Source organism: Chenopodium album, chromosome 2 (genome assembly GCF_948465745.1).
Source record: "Chenopodium album chromosome 2, dcCheAlbu1.1, whole genome shotgun sequence".
Classification (NCBI taxonomy): Eukaryota; Viridiplantae; Streptophyta; class Magnoliopsida; order Caryophyllales; family Amaranthaceae; genus Chenopodium; species Chenopodium album.
The window spans coordinates 79,719,798-79,746,881 of record NC_137835.1 but is presented as its reverse complement, the minus strand read 5'-3'; the positions used below and the strand labels follow the sequence as shown (position 1 = coordinate 79,746,881).

The 27,084-nt window shown below is 33.3% G+C and overlaps 3 protein-coding genes, 1 long non-coding RNA gene and 1 pseudogene across 8 annotated transcripts; 4 read left to right on the top strand and 1 right to left on the bottom strand.

Annotated features, from left to right (window-relative positions):
• The first annotated feature begins 4,896 nt into the window (after positions 1–4,896).
• LOC145589225 (polynucleotide 5'-hydroxyl-kinase NOL9-like) lies at positions 4,897–11,986 on the top strand. The gene is made up of 10 exons (XM_081645771.1): positions 4,897–5,090; positions 5,876–6,108; positions 6,989–7,086; positions 7,256–7,289; positions 8,480–8,649; positions 8,745–8,928; positions 9,646–9,826; positions 9,939–10,038; positions 10,915–11,042; positions 11,666–11,986. Exons 2-10 carry the CDS (start codon positions 5,918–5,920, stop codon positions 11,729–11,731), a joined length of 1,152 nt encoding a protein of 383 aa, XP_081501897.1. The 5' UTR covers positions 4,897–5,090; positions 5,876–5,917; the 3' UTR covers positions 11,732–11,986.
• A 1,184-nt stretch (positions 11,987–13,170) lies between these two features.
• On the top strand, positions 13,171–15,102 carry LOC145576929 (putative myosin-binding protein 5 pseudogene; annotated as a pseudogene).
• Positions 15,103–15,559: 457 nt separating this feature from the next.
• LOC145602329 (uncharacterized) lies at positions 15,560–20,662 on the top strand. Of its 5 annotated transcripts, none has more exons than XM_081658541.1 (10): positions 15,560–15,839; positions 15,940–15,999; positions 16,789–17,068; positions 17,168–18,128; positions 18,432–19,015; positions 19,108–19,282; positions 19,406–19,537; positions 19,631–19,768; positions 19,883–20,074; positions 20,177–20,662. In XM_081658541.1, the coding sequence occupies exons 2-10, from the start codon at positions 15,954–15,956 to the stop codon at positions 20,477–20,479; spliced, it is 2,811 nt and encodes a 936-aa protein (XP_081514667.1). In that variant the 5' UTR covers positions 15,560–15,839; positions 15,940–15,953; the 3' UTR covers positions 20,480–20,662. The 5 variants fall into 5 exon arrangements, with proteins under 5 accessions (XP_081514667.1, XP_081514654.1, XP_081514660.1 ...); XM_081658528.1 differs by having other exon boundaries at positions 16,771–17,068; XM_081658534.1 differs by having other exon boundaries at positions 15,560–15,999.
• Positions 20,663–21,358: 696 nt separating this feature from the next.
• LOC145602370 (uncharacterized) lies at positions 21,359–24,991 on the top strand. The gene is made up of 5 exons (XR_014104538.1): positions 21,359–21,456; positions 21,674–21,814; positions 22,378–22,433; positions 24,525–24,605; positions 24,706–24,991. It is a non-coding gene; the product is annotated as an uncharacterized LOC145602370 (long non-coding RNA).
• On the bottom strand, positions 21,494–22,838 carry LOC145602363 (protein FAR1-RELATED SEQUENCE 5-like). The gene is made up of 2 exons (XM_081658557.1): positions 22,370–22,838; positions 21,494–22,289 (listed from the first exon to the last, which is right to left on the bottom strand). Exons 1-2 carry the CDS (start codon positions 22,721–22,723, stop codon positions 21,546–21,548), a joined length of 1,098 nt encoding a protein of 365 aa, XP_081514683.1. The 5' UTR covers positions 22,724–22,838; the 3' UTR covers positions 21,494–21,545.
• Positions 24,992–27,084: the final 2,093 nt, after the last annotated feature.

Here is a 27,084-nt window from a genome sequence, read left to right as displayed (position 1 = left end):
GGAGGAGAGGAGAGGAGAGGAGAGGAAATGAGAGGAGAGGCGTTAATTTAATGTTTATTTTGGTCACACCTTCACTACGTACGTACTTAAGGAAAGTTTATGCAAGTAAATTTTTAAACAAGTGTTTAACCAAATACAGATGAAATATGGAGATATTATTTAGGAGCCCTTAATTAGTTAATAACTAATAACTAACCTTATTTTATTTCTGATATGCTTAAAAATTTTCGAGAGTAAGGCCCTGTTCACTTTACCTTAAAAAAAATAATATTAAGTAAAAATAATTTCAGTTCAGTAAATATAATTTCAGTTCAGTAAAAATAAGATCAGTTCAGTAAAAATAAGGTCAGTTCAGTAAATATAATTTCAGTTCAGTAAAAATAAGTTCAGCTCAGTAAAATTCAGTTCTCTTAAAGAAGAGTTATGATAGAAAATCAGTAAAAAATAATTTCAATTCAGCAAAAATAATTTCAGTTCTGTAAAATTCAGTAAAATAATTTAAGTCCAACAAATATAATTTTGTTTCAATAAAGATAATTTTAATTCAGCAAAAATAAGGTAAAGTGAACGGGGCCTAAGATTTATCTTTTTATAATTATTAGATGCAAAATATAATCGTATTTTGTATCAACAAGTGCAGTAAAATCAAAATCGGGTATTATAAATATATCTGCAATAAAATCTATTGCTACGTATAAGGCTATGTTCTATTCACCTTAAAAAAATAATATTAAGTAAAAATAATTTCAGTTCAGTAAAAATAAGTTCAATTCAGTAAAATTAATTTCAGTTCAATAAAAATAATTTCAGTTTAGTAAAAATAAGTTCAGTTCAGTAAAATTCAGTTTTCTTAAAGAAGAATTATAATAGAAAATCAGTAAAAATAATTTCAGTTCAGCAAAAATAATTTCAGTTCAGTAAAATTAATTTAAGTTCAGTAAAAATAATTTAAGTTCAGCAAAAATAATTTCAGTTCAGTAAAAATAATTTCAGTTCAGAAAAATTAAGGTGAAGAGAATAAAGCCTAATTGGTATCAATTTTACTAGTAGAATATTTAGTAAAGCTCCAACTTTTATAATGGGTGCAAATTAAAATTTATCATAAGGATGTTTCTATGGTAGTCATTCTTAAATGATTGACTATCACTAGTATGTTTCTATAATGTAGTCATCCGTCGATTTTTGATTTATTTTTTTTAACGGTCAAACTTATTAAAAAATGATTTTTCTTATAAGGAGAGTGATTTAATTCAATAATAAGCGTTTAAATTAAAAATTGTTATCATTTTATGAGATAAAAATTCTCAAAATAAGTAATAATCTATGTTAAACCAATAAGAGCCTGTTCTACAACTTATTTTCAGTTCAGTTCAGTTCAGTTCACTTCAGGGCTGACAATTCTAAATGGATATCCGCAAATCCGATCCACCCGAAATAAATAAATGGACGAAAATCCGCATTAAATGGATGAAGGGAGGGTGACGGATGAAACGGGTGACGGATCGGGTCGGATTCGGGTGGGGCTCCGTTTCATCCGTCATCCGTTTATCACCCGATCCGCGGTCCATCCGTATATATATAAAAAAAAATTCCCAATTGTCTTATATACTAGTATACTACACTATGTATGTACTGTATATTTCTAAAAAAAATAAATCTTTCTAAAAATTCTTTAATTTTATTTTAAAAAATATAAAACCTCCCTCAATTCCCAATTATGTAGTACCGAAATAAGTTCATGATTCCGTTCCAAAAAAAAAAGTAAGTTCATGATTATTATTTTATTATTATTATTATTATTGCTATAGTTTGGAATAAAAATTTAATCAATGGTTTACTTTTTAAGTTCAAAATTGGCTAACATTTTTTTTATAATAACGTATTAGATTTTATAATTAGAGTAGGATTATAATTATCACCCGCTAAGCATCTGATCCACCCGTTTCATCCGCGGATGACGGATGGATCGGATGCGGGTGATGGGTTTTGCGGGTGACGGGTGGATCGGGTGGAGCGGATGGTTAATTCGGGTGGATGCGGGTGGAGCTCCATCCGACCCGAATCCGATCCGTTGCCATTCCTACTTCACTTCCTAATTTCCTTCTTTTATAAAATATTCAGTCCAGTTCAGTAAATGAGAACAGGCCCTAACATCGTTTCTAAAAATATAATGTTCAATAATTGTAGGCATTTTTGCATCGTTCTTGATGTCGCTCCATTAATATATAGTCGCAAAAATAATAAAACTTTATTGGCTCTTAAAATCGGCAAATTTGTGAGACAAGTCTTTTAAATCTATACTCGCAACAAACACTCAATTCTACACACAATCCAATCCATAAGATAAACTCTGTAGATTTTTTTAACCTGAATTTAAAATAATCGGAATAAACCATTTTGTACACCATATTGAATTTTGAAAATAATGTCTACGCACTGGCAGAAGAAACTTAAGTAGGCCTTTCTTGGCCTTATGCAATTATGCTCGGGTGCTCGTACTTCGTAGTTAAAATGTGTACGCCGTATTGAATTTTGAAAATAACATCTATGCACGGGCTGAAGAAACTTAAATAGGCCTTTCCTGGCCTTATGCATTTATGCTCGGGTGCTCGTACTCTAATAGTTGGTTCGTGGAGGCGGATGCACGATCCACATGGTGCATCCGCTCCAAAATACAAAAAGGCGGAATGAACATTCAGATATATACTAATGAACGAACATGGTCATATGAAAGAATATAGTAGTCATTTATAATGTACATGAACATATACATAAAAGAACATAGTTTTCATTTGTAATGTACATCAGTTTTTATGCAACAATTTTGTATATATATTTTTTTTAAAAGAAATTTTGTATAATGAAATAGATAAATAGTACTATAATTATTTTTTTTTTACCTTACATTAATTACGAATCATTTCAATTTTTTTTACCAAAAGTTCACTTTCTCTCTCCAAACAAAACTTCAAACCCATTTAAATTCCTCAAACCTCAAACAAAATTTCAAGAAATTTGAAATTTTGAGCCCAAAATTGTTCAAGATGGCAAATAAAAATGAAAGGTAAGACCAAATTCGACATTTATACTTGTTTATTTGACATTCATACTTGTTTATTTTGAGTTTGAGTGTTTGTTTTTTATAAATTTGATTGAAAATTGTAATATTTGATTTTATTGAAAATTAATTGCGATTTTGATATAATTTTGTTGTTGCAATGAGAAATAAAATGAAATTCTTGAAGAAGATCAACCGATTAATATATTTTGGAAGAAGAAAGCAAGCAAATAGACAAATTTAGAAAAAGTTGTAGATCCAAATAATACAATGTACATTAAAATACAGTAAAATGTTCTTTTTTCATATACTTATATGATGCAAATAATACAATGTATATAAAACATGTAACCAACAATATAACATATATGTTCATTAGAATATAATACAATGTACATTATAATATAGTAAAATGTACATTTTCATATACATACATGATCATTTATACCAAATGTACATTTACTATATGAATAATGTTCTTTAATATTATATTATCATGTTCTTTACTAAAATTACAAATGTTCTTTAGATTTACAAAAAACACATATAAAACTGGATGTTCTTTATAAAATAGCTATATGTTCTTTACAAAACAACTATATGTTCTTTACAAAACAACTATATGTTCTTTACATAACAACTACTCCCTCCGTTACGATTTACTCGCAACAAAGGGGTCAATTGCGGACTCCTAGGCAAAATATCCTAAGTGTGATTATTGGAAAATAAGGGATGTGCTTAATATTAATCCAATAAAAAAAAAAAACTTAACACCAAGCACCACCAACGGAGCCCAGCACCATCGAACCCACCACCACCCAGCGCACCACCAACGAGCCCAGCACCACCACCACCTGCGAACCCAGCCCACAACCCCGAAACCCACCACCACCACCTGCGAACACAACCCACAACCCCGAAACCCACCACCACCACCTGCGAACACAACCCACAACCCCGAAACCCACCACCACCCACCCCGAAACCCACCATCACGGACCCAGACCCAGAACCCACCAACCTCCACCCAGAAACGCACCACCCACGAACCCACCACCACCCACCCCTGAACCCCAGACCTTCAACCCCGAACCCACTACAACCCACCCCGAAACCCATAACCTACCCCAGACCAACAACCCCGAAACCCACCACCACGAACCGACCCACAACCCACCACCACCCACCCTGAAACCCAATTCCCACGAACCCAGACCCACGACCCACAACCCACAACCCACGAACCCAGATCCACCGCCGACAACCCCGAAACTCACAACCCACCAACCAACACCACCACCTATCACCAACCACCCACCACGAAGCAACAAGGAAAGGAAGAGAGAGAAAAAGGCGGCGACGACAAGCAAGACGGCATGGTTGCGATGGAGGTCGGTGGTAGATTGGAGATCGGGGGAGATGACAAAGAGAGAGAAATTTTTGGGTAAATAGAGTGGAGATCCGGTGGTAGTAGTGGTGGTGGTGGTGGTGGTTGCCAATTAAGGTGTTGATGAATTTAGATAGAAGGATAATGATTTTGGTAGAAATGCTTAAGTTAATCAATGTTAGGTTTAAGTTAATAGGATAAAATTAGTTGTTTAACTAGGGTGTTTAGTATAAAAAGTAAGGGTAATGTTGTAAAATCACACAAAAAATTTGCCATAAAAGGAAAGAAATAAGTTTGTTGCAAGTAATGTGTAACGGCCATTTTTAGTAATTGTTGCGAGTAATTCGTAACGGAGGGAGTATATATTCTTTACTGAATAGCTAAATGTTCATTCCGCCTTTTTTTTTAAAGAACACTGGATGCACCAAAAATTTCACTGGTACTCCGCAGTTAGAATGTGTTTGCGGCAAAACAAAGTCTTTCGTATGAAAAACATGTCAAAATCTCGACTATCCAAACCAAAATATCCCATTGTTGTATTACCTCTTCTCTTTCTTCATTCATAATACATCAACATTTGATTTTAACTCCAAATTCGTCGACATACTTTCACTCATACTCTGACTCATTACTACTGAGTAGCAGGTACATGAGTAAATTAAATTATTCAATTGCAAATTTTACTATTTTTTTTAACATAATTGCTTTTATATATCACCTAGTTGCTCTAATTTTACTAATTTTATTTCTTAATTGCTGCTGTATTAGGGTTTGAACTCTTATTTTTGTTAGTTTATTATATATCAATGCTAATTTGATTTTTTTTTTTCGCTCATAACCAAGCAGTTAATTGCGATTGATGGGATGTTTTCTTGATATTAAGATTAATTCGAATCAATTGTTGATGTTATGATAATAATTTGACGATTGGGAAAATTTTGTGCAGTATTTGTTTCAATTTATTTTTTTTTAATTGCAAAACAATAAGATTAGAAAACTTCTGCCAAAATCTGTAACATTGATGTGATGTTTTGTTGATATTAAGATTAATTAGAATCAATTGTTGATGTTATGATGATAATTTGATGATTGGGTAAATTTTGTACAGTATTTGTTTCAATTTATTTTTTTAATTGCGAAACAATAAGATTAGAAAACTTCTGCCAAAATCTGTAATATTTGGAAGGATAATAAAGTCATTGTTAATTTGTACTGATTTTGGAAATTCTTATAGCATGAAAGATCAATGATAAGAGTTAAGATACTTCGTATTAGTTTTTTGGACTATGGTATTGGAATTGGTTTTATGTGATTAATTTATTTCATGGCATATTCGATGAAATTTCTTATATGCACCCAGGAATAAGGTGTCTTTCTTATGTTTTAATTTTTCTGTTGTAAAATTTCTGATTCCGCCACTGCCGAGACAGATACAGTGCGTATTCTGGGAGATACAGAGAAGCAGAGAAGGTATGTCGGCTTTTGCTCCGATGGAAGAGACCCCATCACCAGGCATAGAGATTTCTGAGGAATGGTCAGTTGCTGCAGACACCATAGCGAAAAGTTTTACCAGATCACTGCCTCCTACTGTCTTCGTTTGTGGCGCTAAGAACAGTGGCAAAACCACTTTCTCTCGTTACCTCCTCAACACTTTCCTCACCAGGTCACATTTCTATCTAATTTGTATTTGGGAAATACTTTCATGTGATTAGTCATAAGTTTTACATTTCCCCCTTGAAATTAAATGGCATTTTTTGTGAAGTTGAAAGTTTGTGCAGATTTTCTGTTTCATTTTTGTGATTTTTCTGCTAAATTGCTGGTTTGCTACGGGGTATTATCCGTGTTCTGTGTGAACTTGAATGCTTTGTTGGTGAAGTTGGATATAGAATGTAACTAGGATCGTACATGAACCCTCAAGCTTTTGTATGGAACAATATGGTTTGGATTCTATTAGTTTATGTAATGAACTTGTGTAACTGAACTTCGTTTATTTAATTTATGTTATTTCTCTTCACCAAAAAAAAAAAAAAAGTTGGATATAAATGTTTTTAGTGCTTTTAATTAGCTGATTTTCTAGTTATTAATATTTTAATTATTTTGGTGATTATTTTTTGTCGATTAAATTGGTGACTGGATTTGAGCTTATACTGATATTCCTTGAAAAAAAAATTCTTTTATAGAATATTTAGAAAGAGAATTTTATATTTGTTTGTGTCCTGTTGAACTGGAGCATGCAGACTGATAAAAAAGCCATTGTTTCCCGAAATAGTTTGCAACTTAAAACAAGGGACTTTTGTTATGTTTGCTGGCAACACATTTATTGATGGGCTTTTGCTTGGATTTCTTGGTAGACTTTAAACAACCGTTAGTTACTTCTGCGTTGAAAGATTTTTTTTTTTCCGATGTAATAAACCTGATTGTGTGAATATTTTGACATAACTTATTTTGTATTGTGTGAATATTTCACATAACTTATCTTGTATTGTGTGAATATCTTTATACATATATCACTCAATGATATTATGATTGCTTCTGGTTGGCAGATACAAAAGTGTAGCATATTTAGATACGGATGTTGGACAGCCAGAGTTCACTCCTCCAGGATGCCTATCTCTTACTATCATTGATGAAGAAACTCTAGGTGCTTGATTATGGGATTTATTTTTTTTTGCCTTTTCTTATTTGTGTGTATTGTATTTTTTAATATTTGCAAAATATACTCTATTATTAACTTATATATTGCATTTTACCAAGACATTAGTATTATTAATGCTATCCTGTTTCTAATTTATTTCATTTTCTTCATCCAGACTTAACTATCCCTTGTCTGAAGACACCTCAAAGGTATAAATGCCTATTGTAATATTTGCTTTCATGTTATTTAAGAGATTGTTATTCATATTGTTGGTGAAAAAAATGAAAATAAATAGATGTATCCGCAATGTCAAATTATTGACCATTGTGCTTTTTTACGTTTGACATTGCTTTTATCTATTGAAAGCTCTTTATATCTATTGAAAGCTCTTTATATCTATTTAAGCTCTTTTTTTTTTTTTTTTTTTGAGAATGATTTCTTGTATGCAGTAAATGGACGATTTTTTCTTTATCTGTATGCTTTAGCTTAATATGTGTGGTATCTGTTGGATGTAATACCTGATAAGCTTGTCACTTAAAACATCTAACCTTCTGCTGTGTAAAATGTCTTTACTCTCCTTTATAAATTTATATGTGGGTTTTAAGAAGCTCTTGGAATTTGGGCATTTTTTAGTCTTAACGTATAACTATACTTAAGGTGAGAATACGTCAAAAATAAACACCAGGTACAAAAAAAAAAAAAAAAAAAAAAAAAAAAAAGGATTGTAGTAATTAGTATCTGAGAGAAGATTTTCAATTGTAGGTACATCAACCAAGTATCATGGGAACATCAATTAAGCATTGGAGGTGCATCAAGAAAATATATTTGGTAATTCAAGGAACTTCTATAAAAATTAACTTTTAAATTAAACCTCCTAGCTCGGTGAATGAAGCTGTTACTCAAAGTGACAGGCCTGATGTCAGCAGGACTTCGGTTGATGGTAATTTCCTAATGAGAGGCAATCAACCATTATATTGAATGTTACACTAAGCAGAAACTAACCGATTCTGCACCCAGACATAAAAATGTGAAAGAGATATGGAGCATTGAAGGGTTTATAATCCTACTCATTATAATTTAGCTTTAATAGATTCTCGTCATTTCCTTCTCACCTCTTTCTCTCTCTTGAAAATTGACTGCAAAAATATTTATGGGTTTATTTGGTTTGGTGAAAACAGGATCAAGATGATTGTGTGCGTAGCTATGTATTTTTGATTGTTAGTTAATTGCTACCTCATGCATAACATGTACTTTTGTTTACTTCATTGGTTGTCGTAACATCATTTTGATGACTCAGTGCTGATTTTTTTGTTTGTTTGTTTGTCATGATTTTGTCTTTTATTGTGCTTATCTTCATATATGATCAATGATAGTAGTTTCTTTGCATGGGTGTCTGCAGATGCTATTTCTTTGGAGATGTTTCTTCGAAAAGGGACCCAGAAACATACTTGAATTGTATATATGCGTTGTATGATCACTATAGAAAGGACCTAAGGATGTCATGTAAGAATGGAAGCCCCGGTGCAGCTGAGCTACCTCTTATCATTAACACGCCTGGTTGGGTGAAAGGTAGGCTGTAAAACTATCACTTTATTCTCCAATAGTGTCCTTTCTTCTTCCTTGGGCATATTTAACATGTAATTCACATTCTTATTGTACAACAGGTCTTGGTTTTGATGTACTGGTTGATATATTGAAACACATTGCTGCTACACATGTGGTTAAGATAAATATATCTTCTAAAGAGAAGAATCTACCTAGCGGCGCATTTTGGCTTGAGGACCTTGATGAATGTTCCGTAAACTTGGTGGAGATCACTCCTGCTCGCAAGGATTCTTACAACCGATCGTAAGTTCCTGAAATATATATAGTCATGTGAACTGGTGGAATTCTAACTTTATATGGCTGCTTATTCAAAAAAAAAAAAAAAAAACTGCTTTATGTGGCTGCATATCTGAGATATCATGAATTTTCTATTAGTTCTCTTCCTATTCTGCTGTGAGCTTTGGACTGTTTTCACAGAACCTAGTTGTAGCGCTTATATGTTTTAATCTGACGATAAATAATGTTTAGCTTGAAAGAAAAAATATTTTGCTGTAGGCACAAATTTAATTTTACACCTGGATTAGTTTAGGTTTTGCATGTTCCATTAATGTTCAAACTCAATCCACATACTGGTCCCTGGTTCAGTCTAACCAAATTTGACGAAGGATTGTTTGACTAATGGGGTAGATTTGCCTATTTGAGGGGTAATTGTTTAATTGAATTGATCTGAAGTTGATGCCCAACTGAAATAACTGTGTTATGCGCACAGGAAATACTTCTTTTATCCCTCCCCCTCTCCTTCTCTCTCAACAGTGAAGACCATTTATCTCTTTAACTCCTTGCAGCTATTTGGACTTGAGGAGTTCAGGGATCAATGTTTCCTGTTTTATTGTTGATTATTGTTTCTACTCTTGTATAGATTTCTTTTCAATAAAAAAAATCAGTATTTGAAGCTGTTTTCTTTTTCTGAAGTTGTAGAATCAATCTTTTTTCTCATGTGTTGATTTATTTGTCTCCCAGGGTGTTGGTACAGAAGAAAGCACGTCTTATTAGAGAGCTACGACTGATGGCTTACTTTAGGCAATGCTTTCCGAGTAGTATGAGTATCACCACAATCAAAGAACTTGCTCTTGCATTAGCCTCTCTTACTCCTTACCAAGTCCCTATATCAAGTATCAAAATCAGGCATCTTCATTGTGAGGTTTGCTGATTTAATAACTCCTTACCAAGTTGCCATACCTATATACAAGTACTTCTATAAAAACATGTTTTTCTATTTGATCAAGGCCAATTTTATGTAATAATTGTGCTAGGTACCAAACTCCGAAGTCTTCTACAGTTTGAATGCAACAATAGTCGGATTGGCTGTTAGCTGTGAAGACTCTCAATCTTTGCCTGTCTGCGTTGGCCTTGGTATGTCCTATATTTCTATAAGACACAAATTGATACTAAACTTTTATGTCAATGCTGGTTTTTATTTCGTTTTCTTTGCCACGAAGATCACTCTTTAAATTCCAAAAGACATTGTAATCATTTTGCTATTTGCAAAGCACACTATTCATTGTCATATGGACATAGTGATGATATGGAACCTTTACGTTGATATGCATGATATGGGAAATGTATTATAATCAAGATAGCAAAGCTATAAGTAGGCAATGCCGTGCACTAACCCATATTAGGCCATAGAGGTGAATTGGTGAACATACTTTGAGAATTCCCTGAAATCCATTACTTCTATGTGCTTTGATTCTAGGATATACATCAAAAAAAAAAAGGAATTGAAATTTACCAACAGCTGCTTTAAAATCTTACAACTTTTAGTCAATATGTCAAATTTCATTTAGGTGAATTAGTTAGATGTGAGAAAGGTTGAGACTCTATTGGTTGGGGAACTTTTTTAGGCAGCTGGATCTACCTCTAACTTGTATCTACTTGGGCAGGTTAGCACCTAGGGGAACTGCCTACCCAATTATTTAAAGAGCAAAGTGAAGATGCCTGGTCCTTGTTCTTTGAGGGTTGCTTGTTTATTAAATTATGACACCTTACATGCAATTCATTAATTTTTGTGATAGACAGTTGAATTATGTATCCTTTCTAAACCTAAGCTGCTAATATTAAACTTTGCCTTTTTTCATTCCTGATTCCAAGTTGGGAACAAATAGACAGTTGAACTTATTAGATGACTGTATTTATGATTCCCATTGTATAATCTTGTTTAGCAGATGTTTGATACGTGTGTATCGTTTTAAGGAAGAGTTGATGTTTCAATGTTATTTTGTTGTTCAGGTATCGTGAGAGGCATTGATACCTTGAAGAATGTGATCTATTTGATCACTCCTGTTCCACAGAGTATCCTAGCAGGTGTAGATCTTCTCTTACAAGGATATATTCAGATCCCTACTGGTTTGCTGCAGGTATGGTTATAATTTCAGGTTATGAATTTTCCTCATAGTTCACAGGGGATATAATTTGCTTTTGGTCTTTATATGTTATTGGTACATTAGTGAAAAATTGTATTGCTATTAGTTGGAGAATTATTGGGGCAGCCCGGCAGATGGCTGATTATTTGTCTTAACCTCCTTCACTATTTAAAGTTATCATCTCAAGTCTATATTATGCCTTATTTTTTCTTAAAGCTCTTTGTTCATGGTATCATTCACTGAAATATTGGAAACTGTAAAGCTTGAAGTTTAACTTGCTAATTGTTAAAAAGAGCTGGTTATTTTGGAATGGCAAAATGTTGATGCGGATTAAGGATGGAGAGACTATTTATATTCTTTTGAGGGGTGGGTTGGGGGGGGGGGGGGGGGGGGGTAAGAACCAACTTTCACTCCTGATGCTATTAGCCTTTATGTACTCTATCTGATCAAATTAAGCAATGTATAATATTGTTTGAGCCAAGTCATTATTTTCCCTTACAATCGTGGCTCATCATATTGTATAATGCACATAAGTTATTGTTTCGCTTACACGTTCAATATTTTTTATCCACTTTAAAATCTTGACTTTGCTTCTGCTTTATGATCTTCCTCTTCAGGTACAAGGTTGCATGTCACCTTACATGTCTGCAAATGTCGTAACTCTTCGAGGATTGTCACATTAGAGTAGATATAAAGCTGATTAATTAGTACTAGCTAGTGTTAAGCACATTATGTGGCCGCAGGAAGAGGAAGCATCTATCCATGAAATTAGTTACAAGTATAACTTAGTTACTGAATACTAACAGAACAATATGTAACAGCAGGAAGAGGAAGGATCCATACATCAATACGTGAATTTAGCTGTAATTTATATGGGCACATATTGTTTTTACAGTGGTGGTTTGATGGACAATATCATGATAGTTTTTGAATTATAATTGATTATGCTGATCCTCAATTTGCTGCAAGCCTGCTACAATATCTTAGAGTGTGATTGAATACAGAGAATACCAACATGGAGAAAAGGTAAAGAAGTAATACACAAGGACCAGGGTGAAGAATGGACGGAGAACGCCTTTAATTGGTAAAACCGTGGTAAGAGAATAGTTTCTTCTACTTTACTGTCGTATTGTGCCATCATTCCACATTTTAAACACCTTAGATCTTGAGAACTTATTTCAATTTTCTGGACAAACATCATGGTACTGATAATGATTTCGACTTGAACAACTCCAGGGATGCAGAAACCAGGAGCTTACTTAGTTTTGACAATGCAGTGTTCAAATTATGAACTAAAGAATTAGTAGTAATTATAGTAGTATTTATATTATTAAACAAAATCAAAAAGCATACACCGTATAAAAATTGTTTTTCAAATGCATAAATTTAAGTCGATTTTTATGTAATTAAGCTAGTACCTTGTCACCTTGATCTAAACATAATCGCCGCTCAAGTTATACACTACAGAGTAGCAATTTGATTTGTTTTTTTATTTTTTATTTTTTATTTTTTATTTTTAATATATTTTATTTTTATACAGAATAGTAAAATTAATTATTAGATGTGCTTTATTGATGAAGAAACTACTAATTTTCGAAGCTTTGTGGTAAACTTCACGATTGACCGTTATTATAGGTGTATGGTCCACCAAAAACCTTCATTTTCTCATCAAAACTTAAAGGAGCTATTTCCATTTATAGCCAAACTAATTTCACCATCCTAAACAATCAAGAAAACCTCAATTTCCATTCAAAATAATCTACACAAAATACAAGCATTTTTTTTTAAAAAAATAATTTTTTTTTTTTAAAAAAAAAAAAAAAAAAAAAAAAAAATCTCTGTTTGATGAAAATCTAGCCAACCTTTCATTACCATGATCATGATTTTGGCCTAATCCCATTTTACCAAGATAATGATCTAGATTTTCATTTATATTCATTCATCAATATACGTTACATATTAATTTATTGTAAGAGATATCAAAAGTATAACATCCATATTGAAGAAATAATCTATATATCTCTGATCTTCAATCTTACACATCATTGGGATTAAGGCTTCGATGTTGTTTTCGTGGTTGTCTGATCCTCGATCTTTTACATATGCCTAGAAGATCAAGAAGATGTCGTATGCAGGGCGTTCATTCAGGCATTATGTGGAACAAGAGCTAGGAAGTCTACCACATTTTGTAATATACGCGGTCCTTGAATGGACCCTCATAGGTTTGCTCTTACTTGATGGTTTCCTAGCATTTGTATCAAGTGAATTCGCGGATTTCTTTGATTTGCAAGCCCCATGTGTTCTGTGCACCAGGATTGATCATATCCTAGCACGTAACAAATCACGGTATTGTTACAATGAAACCATTTGTGATGAGCACAAGAAGGATTTATCCTCCCTTGCATATTGTCATGTTCATAGGAAACTGTCTGATATTCGAACAATGTGTAAAGGATGCCTCCTTTCTTTTGCTACTGACAATGATAAATCTGATTCTACTGAAGGTTACAAAACTTTTAATAAAGGGGGTGTAAATAAGGATCTTGAATTGTTGTTTGATGATGAAATAAAGGCTAGGCTTCAGCTGCAACCTCTCTGGAGCGACAAAACTGGTAATGGAAACGGATTTGGAGATTCGACTTACTGCTCGTGTTGTGGGGAGGCTATGAAGGTTAAGCCTACAGGGTATCAAAAGGGCAGTGTTGGTAACATTAACACTGATTCCGGGTTTCTTAGCAGGGTTCCTAGTAGGCTTTCGCAGCAGGGTCCTACTCCTTCCCCTCGCGCTCCTTTTAGTTCATGGAGGGCAGATGATGTACGGACCACCTTGGAGTTGTCCCAAATTCGATGCCTAGAGCTTAAGTCGTCTGAAACAGGCAACTTTGATGAAGAGGATGCAGCCAATGTAGCCGTCTCAACTGGTAATTACATGATCCATATTATATGGTTATATATATATAAATATGTGCTTTTTTATTTGGTTTTGTGTTGCAATTATTACCGACCTATTTCAAATTTCCATTTTCCTGCTATATTATTTTGTGCTTTTATACCATAGGCTAGAATTTATAGGATAGTATTTGAAAAAGAAATGTTATGATATTTTGTCTAAGTCGATTGTTTCTTTGCAGCAGGCAAGGAAGAAGCGAAACTTACAACAACACCAAAGGCAATAGATGCTGATGATTTTATGGAAGATTTTGGCAGCAGTACTTCATTTGGCAGAAATACATCATTTGGCAGAAATATATCAATTGGTAGAAATAAATCATTTGGCAGAGTTACATCTTTTGGGAGGGGTAACAGATTTTTTGGCGTATCTGATTCAGCAGCTGCTAGTCCAAGATTTGCTAACCGGGTGCCTAGGAAGTCACTCTTGGATAAAGTGGAGCTAGGTTCAGACCCTGTGGAGGCAATTACAGGAAACGAGACTGATACTGAGGTAATCTTGGACCGCTTAAAGAAGCAAGTTAGATCAGATCGAAAATCTCTTATAGCTCTTTACATGGAGTTGGATGAAGAAAGAGGTGCTTCTGCTGTGGCAGCCAATAATGCAATGGCAATGATCACGAGGTTACAGGCAGAAAAGGCGTCTGTCCAAATGGAGGCCTTGCAGTATCAGAGGATGATGGAGGAACAAGCTGAGTATGATAAAGAGGACATTCAAATGTTGAAGGATTTTCTTAATAAGAAAGAGGATGAAATGAGAGACCTAGAGGCCGAGTTAGACCTTTATCGAGATAGATGTGGCTTACCTAATGTGACTCGAGGTGATGTGTTTGAAAATTCTCAATCTTTTTCATCAATTAATGAGCAAGGAAGTCCACTATTTAGCATTGGCTCATTTTATGAAGGTGAGTATAGTGGACGGAAGAATGATGATGATGTTAGTGAATCATCAGTTGAAGAAGGAGAGAATATCGAAACACACGATGATGCTGCTCACCACAACCTTGAAGAAGATTGTACTAATGGATCATTCATTGAAATTGAGCATGGTGGATCTTTTAACTTGGATCAACTGAAATATCATGAAGTCGAGGATGCTTCATAGTCTAACTGAATGAGGTTGATGTACCTTGTCAAGAAGAAAGCATAGGACACTTGATTTTTCTCCCATTCCCCCTTTTAAAACAATAAAAGGAAAAAAAACGCGATGTTTTCAGTTTTGGTTCTTAGGGTTACTAGGCTACACACATCATTTAGGGATAACAGGATAAAAAAAACACAGGGTTTTATGAAATGAGGGTTTAATACTAAGCTAAGGTTTATCAGTGTTTCATTCTATATTCAGCGGTTAATTAATTTGTTATATAGCCAGAATTGAGAAGGAAAGATGATTGCATAGAAGGCCAAAGAAAGTAAAGGTGCTAAAAACATGTCCTGTTTAATGTGAATCTGCAGAATTTAGTCATAATACTAATTACTAACAGATGATTTTCTTTTTAGTCTTTTACTATATATAGCAGGTGTGGGAGAACATGATTCTGTTCCCTATATTTATACACAAATTTTTAAAAAAAGCGGGTGTTCAATAATGATATTGAATGGCGGATTTTAAGGACAAAAAAACTGTCCTGGGCACGTGCTTTCCAAAATTAAAGAAAAAGAACTTTCTCTCTCCTTGATTTTCTCCTTCATTCACTCATTCACGCTTTCTCTCTCCTCGTTTTTCTCTCTCTAAAAACCAGTTAACTGCGATTTCTCTCTCCTCCATTGTTGCTTTTCGAGCTTTTTCGAGCTTTTTCTCACTTTTCTTTCACTTGTGAAGTTGTTTATCGCTTAATTGTGGTTAGTTTACTTATTTTTTTGAGATTTTTGTTAGTTTAAATTGTTTTGGTTCTTCGATTTTTAGGTTTTTTGATTTTGATTTTGTTTTCGTTTTTTGTAGTGTTAGTTTCAGCAATGGTGAAGAAGAAGATTACAAAGAAGGCTGTAGATGCTGAAGAAGGTGTGTTTGTTTAATTTTTCATCATTTTTTCGAATTTTCAATTGAATTTTCGCTTATATATGTCGAATTAGTAGTGCATGTTATTTTTTATTGTTTTCTGTTGATTTATTATGCATATTATGATAATTGAATTTCAATTTTGAAGTTATTATGTTTAATTTTGCTTTATTTTATTGTTCATTGTGATAATTGGTTCAAAATTTGATATATATGTGTTGTGGTGTTGTTACATGTTAAACAAATTTTGCATGTTTGTTTTCAGAAGTTTTATTCATTATTCTTCAAGTTTTGATGTTAGGTTTTAGTTAGATTATGAGAATAGTATGCATATCTGCATTGTGTTTGTGTATATGTGTTTGAGTACCAGTAATATGTGCATTGTGCATTGTGTGTGAGTAATATATACATTGTTATTTATATGCATGACAAAGGTTATTTTATGCTTTGAAAAGGGTCACTTTATGCTGTGAAAAGGGTCACTTTATTCTGTCAAAAGGGTCACGTTTGTATTTAAAAGGGTTACTTGTTGTAGTTTAAAGGGTGACTTTATGCAGTGAAAAGGGTCACTTTATATAGTTAAAAGGGTCACTTTATATAGTTAAAAGGGTCACTTTATGCTTGTTAAAGGGTTACTTTTTTATTTAAAAGGGTTACTTGTTGTATTTTAAGGGTGACTTTATGCAGTAAAAAGGATTTTTATGCATATATTCTAAATTTTCCCCTGAGTAATTTGTGAATTTGTAATTTATGGTTATCCTCTGTATTAATTAGATATAGGTGGTTCAATAGGTGGATATCGTTATAAATCGCCTTCAAGGGGAAAAGGAATGGGTAAAGAGCCTGCTAAAAAGAACAAGACAGGTCCTGAGAAGGACAAAACAGAGTCTAAAACTGGGAAGTCTAACATTGTGAAGGCTAAAACTGTGAAGGCTAAAACTGTTCCTAAGAAGGCCAAAGCAGAGTCTCAGAAGGTTAAAGCATCTCCTAAGAAGTCTAAAATTGTATCTAAGAAGGCCAAAGCAGATGCTGAATTGCAAGTAGTTTCTGATTCTGATTCTGATACTGTTGTGTAAGTATAAATGTTTTTTGTTTTGTATTTTTTTAATCATATATATCATGATTCTGATTCTGATTCTGATATTGTTTTACTTATATTATTATTATTTAGGGAAAAAAGACCCTTGATTGCAAGGTGCAGACCACACACATTGGAATTAATGATGAGTAATTTTAGTCCTAATCAACAAAAAGCTGTTGAAGAAATAGGTTTTGGTGGTTTATTACATCTGAAATTGAAAACTTTGAATCGTCAAATGCTACATTGGCTGGTTGAACACTTTAATGGAGGTAGCTGCATGTTCACTATTGCTGCTGGTAAAGAGTTTGTAGTTACTAAAAATGATATATGTGATGTCTTTGGCTTGCCTATGAGTGAGATTGCTGTTCCTGAACTTCAGAAGAATCCTGAAGAAGGTAGTGTAGATAAACGTATCATTCAGTCATGGAGACATGATTATGGTCTTACTGAGAAGCAACCTCTACATTTGTCAAAAGTGGAGTCTAGGATGGTTGATTTGGATGATGGTGGTGAAGAATTCAAGAGATGTTTTGTGCTACATGCTATGTCTAGCTTCTTAGCTCCTACTACTAATAGGACTGTTTCATTGAAGTTGCTGAAGGCTGTGGAAAATGTTGATGAAATCAAAACATTTGATTGGTGTTCATATGTTTTGAAAAAATTAAAGAAGGCTGTTGTGAATTATAAGAATGATGAAAATGCTCAAAATGTAAGTGGTTGTTTGCTAGCTTTGCAAATTATGTATTTTCATCGATTAAATTTCCAAGGAGAAAAGGAAAGTAGTACCCTTCCTTTGATTCAACATTGGACTGATGCGAAGATTAAGAAGCGGATCAATTTGGAGATTAAAGCTGGTGATTTTGGGCAGGGACCATTGGATACCCTTACATATCCCGTTTCACAGCCTGAAGTTAGGGATCCTATAACTCCTGTTGTTAAGCAAACTTGTGGTCAAGGGGCTTCTACAAGTGGTAGAAGTGGCCGCATTCTTGCATTTGATCTTCCAGAAAGTGTGATGACTGATGATGAAATTAAAGAAATTTCAACTGATGTAAGTGCTCTTTTTTTTTTTTTATTTAGTTATTATCTCTTTATATGCACTAAAGTTACCCTTTTTGTGCACTAAAGTTACCCTTTTTGTGCACTAAAGTTACCCTTTTTGTGCACTAAAGTTACCCTAAATATTCAGTTATAAGGGTTACTTTATGCATTTTAAAGGGTAACTTTATGCATAATAAAGGGTAACTTTATGCATTTAAAAGGGTAACTTTATGCATATATCATGAATTTTCATTTGTTTTTTATTTTTATTTTTTACATTTGTATAGTTTCTTATTGGTTCATATGTTTGCAGGCTGTTCATGAAACATTTCTTTTGGTCAAAAGAAATATGGATGTATTATTGTTGGTTCAGTCACAGGGTTTTCAAACCTTGAGTGATATGATTGCTTCTCGCAGAACTGAATCATTATCCTCTGATGATCCTGTTGTATTTTCTCAAACACAACAGTTACTTTCTGATCCTCATTACCTGAAGCTTTTAGATGGTTTAATTGAGGAGTGTAACAAGATGAAGTCTATTCATGAAATGTTTCGTGATTTTTATGAACCTGAATGTCATAACAATGATGATCCTGATAATGAATCTGAAGAAGATTTGAATTTGAATAGGTCTGAGGATGATGTCAATGGTAAAGGAAAAAGTGTTTTGATGAATAGGTCTGAGGATGATGCTGGGCCTTCTGTAGCAAATGCTTCTAGACGTATCGTCAGAGGCAATAAATCTTTTTGCTCACTCGACTGTGGGCCAGTAGGTGTGGATGTTCCTTTTCTTACTCTGTTTTTGAGGTCTAATGCTCGGATTTTCAAGAAATTGCCCAAGTTACATCAGGAAATTCTTGATTATTGTTTACTGAAGGATGATTCAATGATGAGGAAGTTAAATGTCATTTTTTATAATAATTATATTTTATATGTTTTTTTTCCTTTATTTTTTTGTTTAATGCTTATCTTATTTTTTATTGTTGCAGTGAGAATCTTGTTACTATTGGGATGAATTTTTTAATTCCAAGAGAAGACATGGTATCCCTGGTAGCTCCACTTAGAATTAGATGGTGCATCATTGATTGCTACTGTCTGTATTTGAACGAGAAGGCATGTTTTGATTCTGGTCCTCGAAAATTCTTCTTTGGTGTGAGGCAAAGTGTAAGTAATTTGATTTTTTTTTTTATATGCACTAAAGTTACCCTTTATGTGCACTAAAGTTACCCTTTATGTGCACTAAAGTTATTATCTTTTTATATAAACAAGTTCTCATACTTTTAATAGTTTGCATTCTTGCATGTTTGTGAAAACATTGGCAAAGGTGAAGTTTCACAAGCTGTTAATGATTTGCACGGTTTATGGGAAGGTTGGGTGAGCTATGAGAATCCTGAATGTGATATTATGGATGCTGAACTGGTATATTTCATGATAAATTACTATCAAAACTTTAAAAAAGTTCTGTTTTGTGTTAAACTGTCTAAATCAGTGTTTTAATTTTTTCTGTTTCAGATATATTTTCCTGTTCTTATTGAGAATCACTACATTTTGTTTGTTATTGATCATACAAAAGAGGTGGTATATTATCTTGACAATATCATCTGGCGTGATGATGCTCTTGAATATACCAAAGAATTGTCTTCACACTTGGTATGTTTATGTTGATTTCATTGTTATGTTTCTGTTTACTTATTGTTTCCATTTAAATTTTTTTTTTCTTTTTTCTTGTTTTATTTTATTCTAAACTTTTATATTTTATGTCAGTGTGATCAAATGGGTGTTTTTCTCGGAAAAAGAAATCATCCAAAGAGTGTTCAGCTACCTTCTTATAGGTTTCAAATTGTTGAGTTGGAATGGAGAAAAGAAAAAGTTGACAATTTGGACTGTGGGGTGTTTGTTATGTATCACATGCTCCATTTTGTTGGCGAATCGTTCAAATTAAATGAACTCAAAACAGTAATTATTCATCTATTTTGTATGTATTTTTTCCCTTTCTAATGCTTTTATTAATTACATATTGATAAGTTTTTTTTTTTTTTTTTTTTTTTCTGTTGTGAGATTATTGGGAGAAAATTTCTGCGAGGTGAGATTTGTACGACACTGGTGCTGTGTGATTTGAATGAATCTAGGAATGATGTGTTGTCAGAATTAGAGAAGTTCAATGAGAAGAAGAAAGATCCTGCTTATTGCCAAGAAATTGAAATGAGAAGAAAGGATGCAATTGCTGCAAAGAAGAAGAAAGATAATGAAGAAAGAATAATGGCAGCTGAAGTAGAAGCAAAGGCAGAGGCAGACGAAGAGAATCCCAAAGGAAAAAGGGCAAAAAAGAAGACAGACAAGTACACTCCTTCTAAAGGGTGAAATGACTGTTAGAAGCAAAGGTTGATTAGGTCTAGGAGCATTTTTTGAACAATGAAAAAACTTAATGTTTGTGCATATACATCAAGTTAAATGATGTAATTAAACTTAGTGGTTAGTTTTTTGTTCTTTTGGAATACTGATGTATGTGCATACATTAAGTAATTTGAAAGGTTCTTGTGTATGTTTTTTGGGGTCACTTTTGTGCATAAAAAGGGTTACTTTGTGGCATAAAAAGGGTTACTTTTTATATTTGATAAGGTATACTTTTTTGGGTAGATAGGGTAACTTTTATGCATGAAAAGGGTAACTTTTATTGACAAAAGGGGTAACTTTTATTACTTGAAAGGGTAACTATTAACAAAGAGAAGGTTAATTTAGTGGATAGAAAGGATAAGGTATACTTTTTTTGGATAGATAGGGTAACTTTTATGCGTGAAAAGGGTAACTTTTATTGACAAAAGGGGTAACTTTTATTACCAGAAAGCGTAACTTTTAGTGGATATAAAGGATAACGTTTATGCATGAAAAGGGTCACTTTAATTCATGAAAAGGGTAACATAAGTTGATGTTTCCAAGAATTAAATATCTGCTAATAAAAGTGTCAATCACATTTTCATTAAACTTGTCATAGAGTAAAAAAACAAAAGAAAAATAGTTTAACAATACAAGGTATATTAATTTCAAAAAAAAAATGTTCAAAAAAAGATCTTAAAAGAGTCGTAAGTTAGGTGTTTTTGATCCAAATTCTGAATTTGGAGGTGGCAGTGCTGGTTTTCTTTTTCTCTTGCTTTTTTCAAGTCCTCCTTTTGCTCTCTTGCTTCTTCCTTTTGTTACAGCCGTTTTAGGATCAAGTATTTGTGGTACACTTGTGCTTGTACTCGATGCTGAAGAAACATCAGTATTGCTTTGAGTGCTGTCTGCCACATCAGGAATGTTAGAAGCAGCTTCTGTACTTTCTTTCTAAGCAGCAATAGCAAGTAAGTCTTCCACCATTTTAAGACTGTTTCTGAAGCTTAATAATACAAGGTATATTAATTTCGAAAAAAAAAATGTTCAAAAAAAGATCTTAAAAGAGTCGTAAGTTAGGTGTTTTTGATCCAAATTCTGAATTTGGAGGTGGCAGTGCTGGTTTTCTTTTTCTCTTGCTTTTTTCAAGTCCTCCTTTTGCTCTCTTGCTTCTTCCTTTTGTTACAGCCGTTTTAGGATCAAGTATTTGTGGTACACTTGTGCTTGTACTCGATGCTGAAGAAACGTCAGTATTGCTTTGAGTGCTGTCTGCCACATCAGGAATGTTAGAAGCAGCTTCTGCACTTTCTTTCTGAGCAGCAATAGCAAGTAAGTCTTCCACCATTTTAAGACTGTTTCTGAAGCTTTCTTCCATAAATGCTCTTGTGTCTTCATTTTCTTGACTTTTTAAGATTAGATTGTAGTATTTCCTCATCATTGTTTGCCTCCATGGAATATATTGCTGTTTAGGATCCTGATTCTTCAACCTATCCCATGCCTCTGTTTTTGCAAACTTAGTCCATCTTTTTGAAACATACTTATCTGGTATTCTTGTTACTGAATGCAAATGTAGAATTCTGATGCAATGATAACATAACCATCCAGATGCTTCAAAATTTTTGCAAGTGCACCATACAGTTTGGCTCTCATGTATATAGTTTACTTGATGTGCAGACCATGGCTTGTCTTCTAGTGTTACTTGATAAAGTAGGCATTCTTCATTACTGCCTAACATCTGAACAGTTGTTGCCATAGAGTATCCAAACTCCTCTTCAAAATCTCTAAAGAGTGATAAAGTGAAAACCTGTACATCAAAATCATGTAGGTTCATTTAAATTGCCATATATTAGGTGTAATTTATGTAGTTGTCAGTTAACTTTTTACCTGTGCAGCATGCTTTAGCATTCCAGAGAGAGGCAATGAAGTGAATGCTATTGACTTGCTACAGGTAAACTCATCATATTTCTCTGTGCTTCTCCAACGATTGGTTGTCTTCTTAAATATGGTATAAAATTCTGTCAAAGTAGTTGTTTTACTTGCTCTGAATCCTATAGCATGATTAGTGCTTTCACTCCTTTGTGACGATAAGATTCCTGCTGAAAAGAAATCTCTACTAAGGGCAGGACACCATTTGTCTTTCAACTCATACACTCTTTTGTACCAAGAGTGTTCTGTCAACTCATATTTCTGCAACATTGCCTGCCACTTTTCTTCGAATTCTTGTTCTGTCACACACATCTTTAAGCACTGGTTGAATGCAAATTTGAATTCTTTGTCTTTTTTAAGAGCTCCAAATCTGGTTATGGCATTTTGCTCCAAATGCCATATACAAAGTCTATGCCTTGTATTTGGAATCACCTGCATTGAAAATAAAGGGGTCACTTTATGCTGTTAAAAGGGTTACTTTATGCACTAAAAAGGATAACTTTATGCAGATAAAAGGGTAACTTTTATGTGAAAAGAAAAACTTTATTGTCAGATCTCAAATCTGTAAGATGTCAATATAAATCTTTTACCTCCAGAATTGCATTTGCCATTGCTTGGTCCTGGTCAGTGAATATTGAAGTTGGTTTTCTATCCTCCATAGCTTTGAAGAAGGTTTGTAATAACCACACAAATGAATCTGTTGTTTCATCCCCAATAAAAGCACATGCAAACATACAATTATGCCAGTGGTTATTTATGCCAACAAATGGAGCACATATAAGATTATATCTGTTGGTTCTGTATGTTGTATCAAAGACAAGAACATCTCCATATATCCTATAGTCTTCTAGCATCATTGAATCTCTCCAAAAGATATTGCAAATTCTTCCTTCTTTGTCAAACTTCACTCTAAAAAAGAAGTTTGGATCCTCTGATTGTTCTTGACTTAAAATGTTCACTAAAGTTTGAGCATCTCCAGCCTCAATTTGTTCCATTCTTAACCTTGAGCAGAAATTCAGGTGATCTACAACACTATGGCCTACATTCTGTTCTCCTCCAGCCTCTGTAGCCATGTAATAGTAAGTGTCCATTGTAGTTAAACCTGAAGATTTCATTGTTTTGATTGCTTCAGTTTTTTCCTTTGTCATTTTTCTTTCAGAACGATGCAAATAATGCCACTGTGGCTTTGTTAGCTCGTGGTTATGCTGAATAACATGAGACACCACCTCAAACTGTCCTTCTTTATTCACTTTTGCTCTTATGCATGCCTTGCAATTTGATCTTGTAATGGCTACTTGTCTTGGCTTTCTTGCTTTTACATTTACATCCTCTTCATCAACCATTTCAACTAACTTTGTTTTCTTCTGACCTGAATGTCTCTTTCCCTCAGCAGAACACACATAGTTTTTCTCAGTTACTATTTTTGTGTGTTGTTTGAATCTAGTTGTATGTTTTCTTATTGAAAATCCCAGTATAGCAGCATGTTTTTCATACAATTCCAAAATTTCTTCAAAAGTTTCTCTTACCACACCAACAAATGATCCTCTAAGATCTAAACCAGAAGCATCAATTGGATTTGTATCTGTTATTTAATACAAACAAATCAGATAATAACCACAGCCAGCATAAAAAAGGGTAGCATTCGTGTGAAAATAGGGTAACTTTTATGCATGAAAAAGGTAACATTTAGGCATTCAAAGGGATACTTTCTGCATACAACTTGAATTTTCAGCATACAATTTGAGTGTAACATTTGTGCATAAATAGGGTCACTTTTAAGCATGAAAAGGGTAACATTTAGACATTCAAAGGGTTACTTTTTGCATACAATCTGAGTGTAACATTTGTGCATAAATAGGGTCACTTTTAAGCATGAAAAGGGTAACATTTAGGCAATCAAAGGGTTACTTTTTGCATGCAATCTCAAAAGTTCTGCATTCAATCTGAGGGTAACATTTAGGCATAAATAGGGTCACGTTTATGCATAAAAAGGGTAACAATTATGTATTCAAAGGGTTCTTTTTAGCATACAATCTCAAAAATTTATAGAAATTACCTTCAGTTGCATTTGTTTTGGTTGTTTGTTCTGAATTTGAATCAATTGATTTATCAGGAACCACTTGATTTTCAGCATTGTGTATTGCGTCTTCTGCATTATCAATTGCTTCTGCATTGTCTGGATGGTTGAATATTGGTACGAATTCATCTCCAAAACAATAAGTTTCTTCTTCTTCTATAATCGATCGATTTAAATCGATTTCAAATTCAGTCTCAACTTGCCTCTGTTTTTGTAGCAATTCGTGAATGAGATTGCTGCATTTTGTTGTATCGAAAGTCGAATTCTCCATTGATGATCGATTTCTGCAATTTGTAAGTTTTCTCACCTTTTTTCTCCTCGATTGATGATCGAATTCTTCTATTTGTGCGTTTTCTCACCTTTTTTCTCCTTTATTGATGATCGATTTCTGCAATTTTTGCGTTTTCTAACCTTTTTTCTCCTCGATTGATGATCGTTTTTTGCAATTTTTGCGATTTCTCACTTTCTCTCTCCTCCATTGTTCTGCGTTTTCTCACTTTCTCTCTCCTCCATTGTTCTGCGTTTTTTTGATTTAGGTATAAAATTCCGTGATTTTAAATTAAGCTATTTTAAAAAAAAAAAAAAAAAAAAAAAAAAAACAATAAAGAAGTTGCACGTGAGAAAAACCCGATGTACAGTAAAAATACTGTACACCGGGTACATGCAAATGGAGTTGATATTTATATTTTCTAATATGCAACATAATTTAGGAGTTGTTCCAAATTTCGTAGTAAAATATTCTAGGAGCGCACTCTACTATTTCTTCCTCTACTATTACGGAGTATATTATGTTTAAAAGTGAATCGTTTATTCCATGTTTGGATAAAGTTCTAGTGAAGAACATAAGATGAAGTATATAATTAATCTCCCTTAACTTTCCTTATCCTAATAGAGCTTTTGGTCATAACCTTAACTTTTGGTTAGAAATAAAAACTTTCCTAAACTTGGGCTAAAAGATATGAAACCGACCTATAAAACTATATAAGTACCCTAGCTAGGGGCCTTTCAAATAATTGTTACAAATAAACTTAGATTCTCTTAGTCCGTATTATTAACCTAGCTAGATATTAGTCGCATATTTTCCTTGTTTCAATTCTTTCACCCAAATTCCAAAAACACAACAACAATGGCTCCTTCGTACGTAGATGATGAATTTCTTCCTCCTGTTTACGTTGATGGTGTTGAACCAAAGGTCATGAATGGTTTTAAAGCTGTTTATCTCCATGACCTCTACAAGGCGATGTCGTCTTTGGGTGCTGATCAGATCGTGTACGTCAACAACGATGCTCACAATGCCATCCGTTCGTGTTTGGGTACTTCGTTTCATAATGTCCTTTTCCTTCATGATGACGACTCACATCAACATGATGACTCGTATCAACATGTTGAAGCCTCCGATGAGTCCTTGACCAAGAAGAAAGAACAGCATAAGATTATTACGGTTGATCAAAGTGATGAAGAATCTCAAGTTTCGGGTGTTAATAATAATGATTATGCGGAAGAAACCGAGGATTATGATGATGATTATGATGTTGATGATGATTATGATGTTGATGATGATGATGATTTTCCGTATGAATGCCAATTAAGACGAGGAAACACAAGATCGACGACAAATAAAACTACAATGATTCGCAAGTATTATAGGGGAAAACAGAAGCCGGCATACGATTGCAAGAAGCTAAACAAGTTTGCCAGGCGGAATTAATTAATCAAGAAGTTCTACACTTAATTCTACTTTGCAAACAAAAAGAGTTATTTTATGAACTATTCAACTTATATATGTAATATGTTGCTAGATTATATTGATGAAGTTCATGATGATCTTGTATTCTAGATAATCAATCATGTTCAATTTTTTTTTTTAGATTAATTTCTAGTTTCTTAAACTGCATTTATTATTATTTAGTTTAAAAAGCTTATCAATGTTTTATTATAACTATTTTTATGATGCAACGACTTTAATTTATGTATTCCGTATTAACAAAACAAAACAATGTGTAATTAGAACTTAAAACTTAAACTACTAAATTATTCTATATATTAACGATGCATTTAGGGTTTGATTGTTGTTTGAAAGTGCAATATTCCATACTGTTGTGTTAACTTACTATTATAAGGAGATTGTTATTCATCAAAAGTTCATAACAATATTATGTGGAGTAGGCGGTAATTAACAATTAGGGTAATTAATCTCATTAAAAAAAATTAAAAAGCAGTTGTACAATTATATTAATTTAACATAAGAATATAAGATTTAACATGATTTTAAAGTAATCCTAATAGATTTTATTGCGTATATTGACATATATTTATAATAACAGAGTAGATTATATTGAATTGAAAAAAAAAAAAAAAAAATTAGAATTTATTGCACTTGTTGATACAGATATAATCCGTATTTTAATTACATGCATTGATATAACAAACTAAAAGATAACATACTATTTGAAAACCTATGCACTTCAAGATTAAGATGGCCTAAACAAATCTTTTCTCTCTACTCCTTTCTCTCTCCAAAAACCCTAGCCTCCATTGTTGATTTTTGAAGGGGCTTCCATCGATTTTAATCGGTGGAAAGCCCCAATCCTTGTTT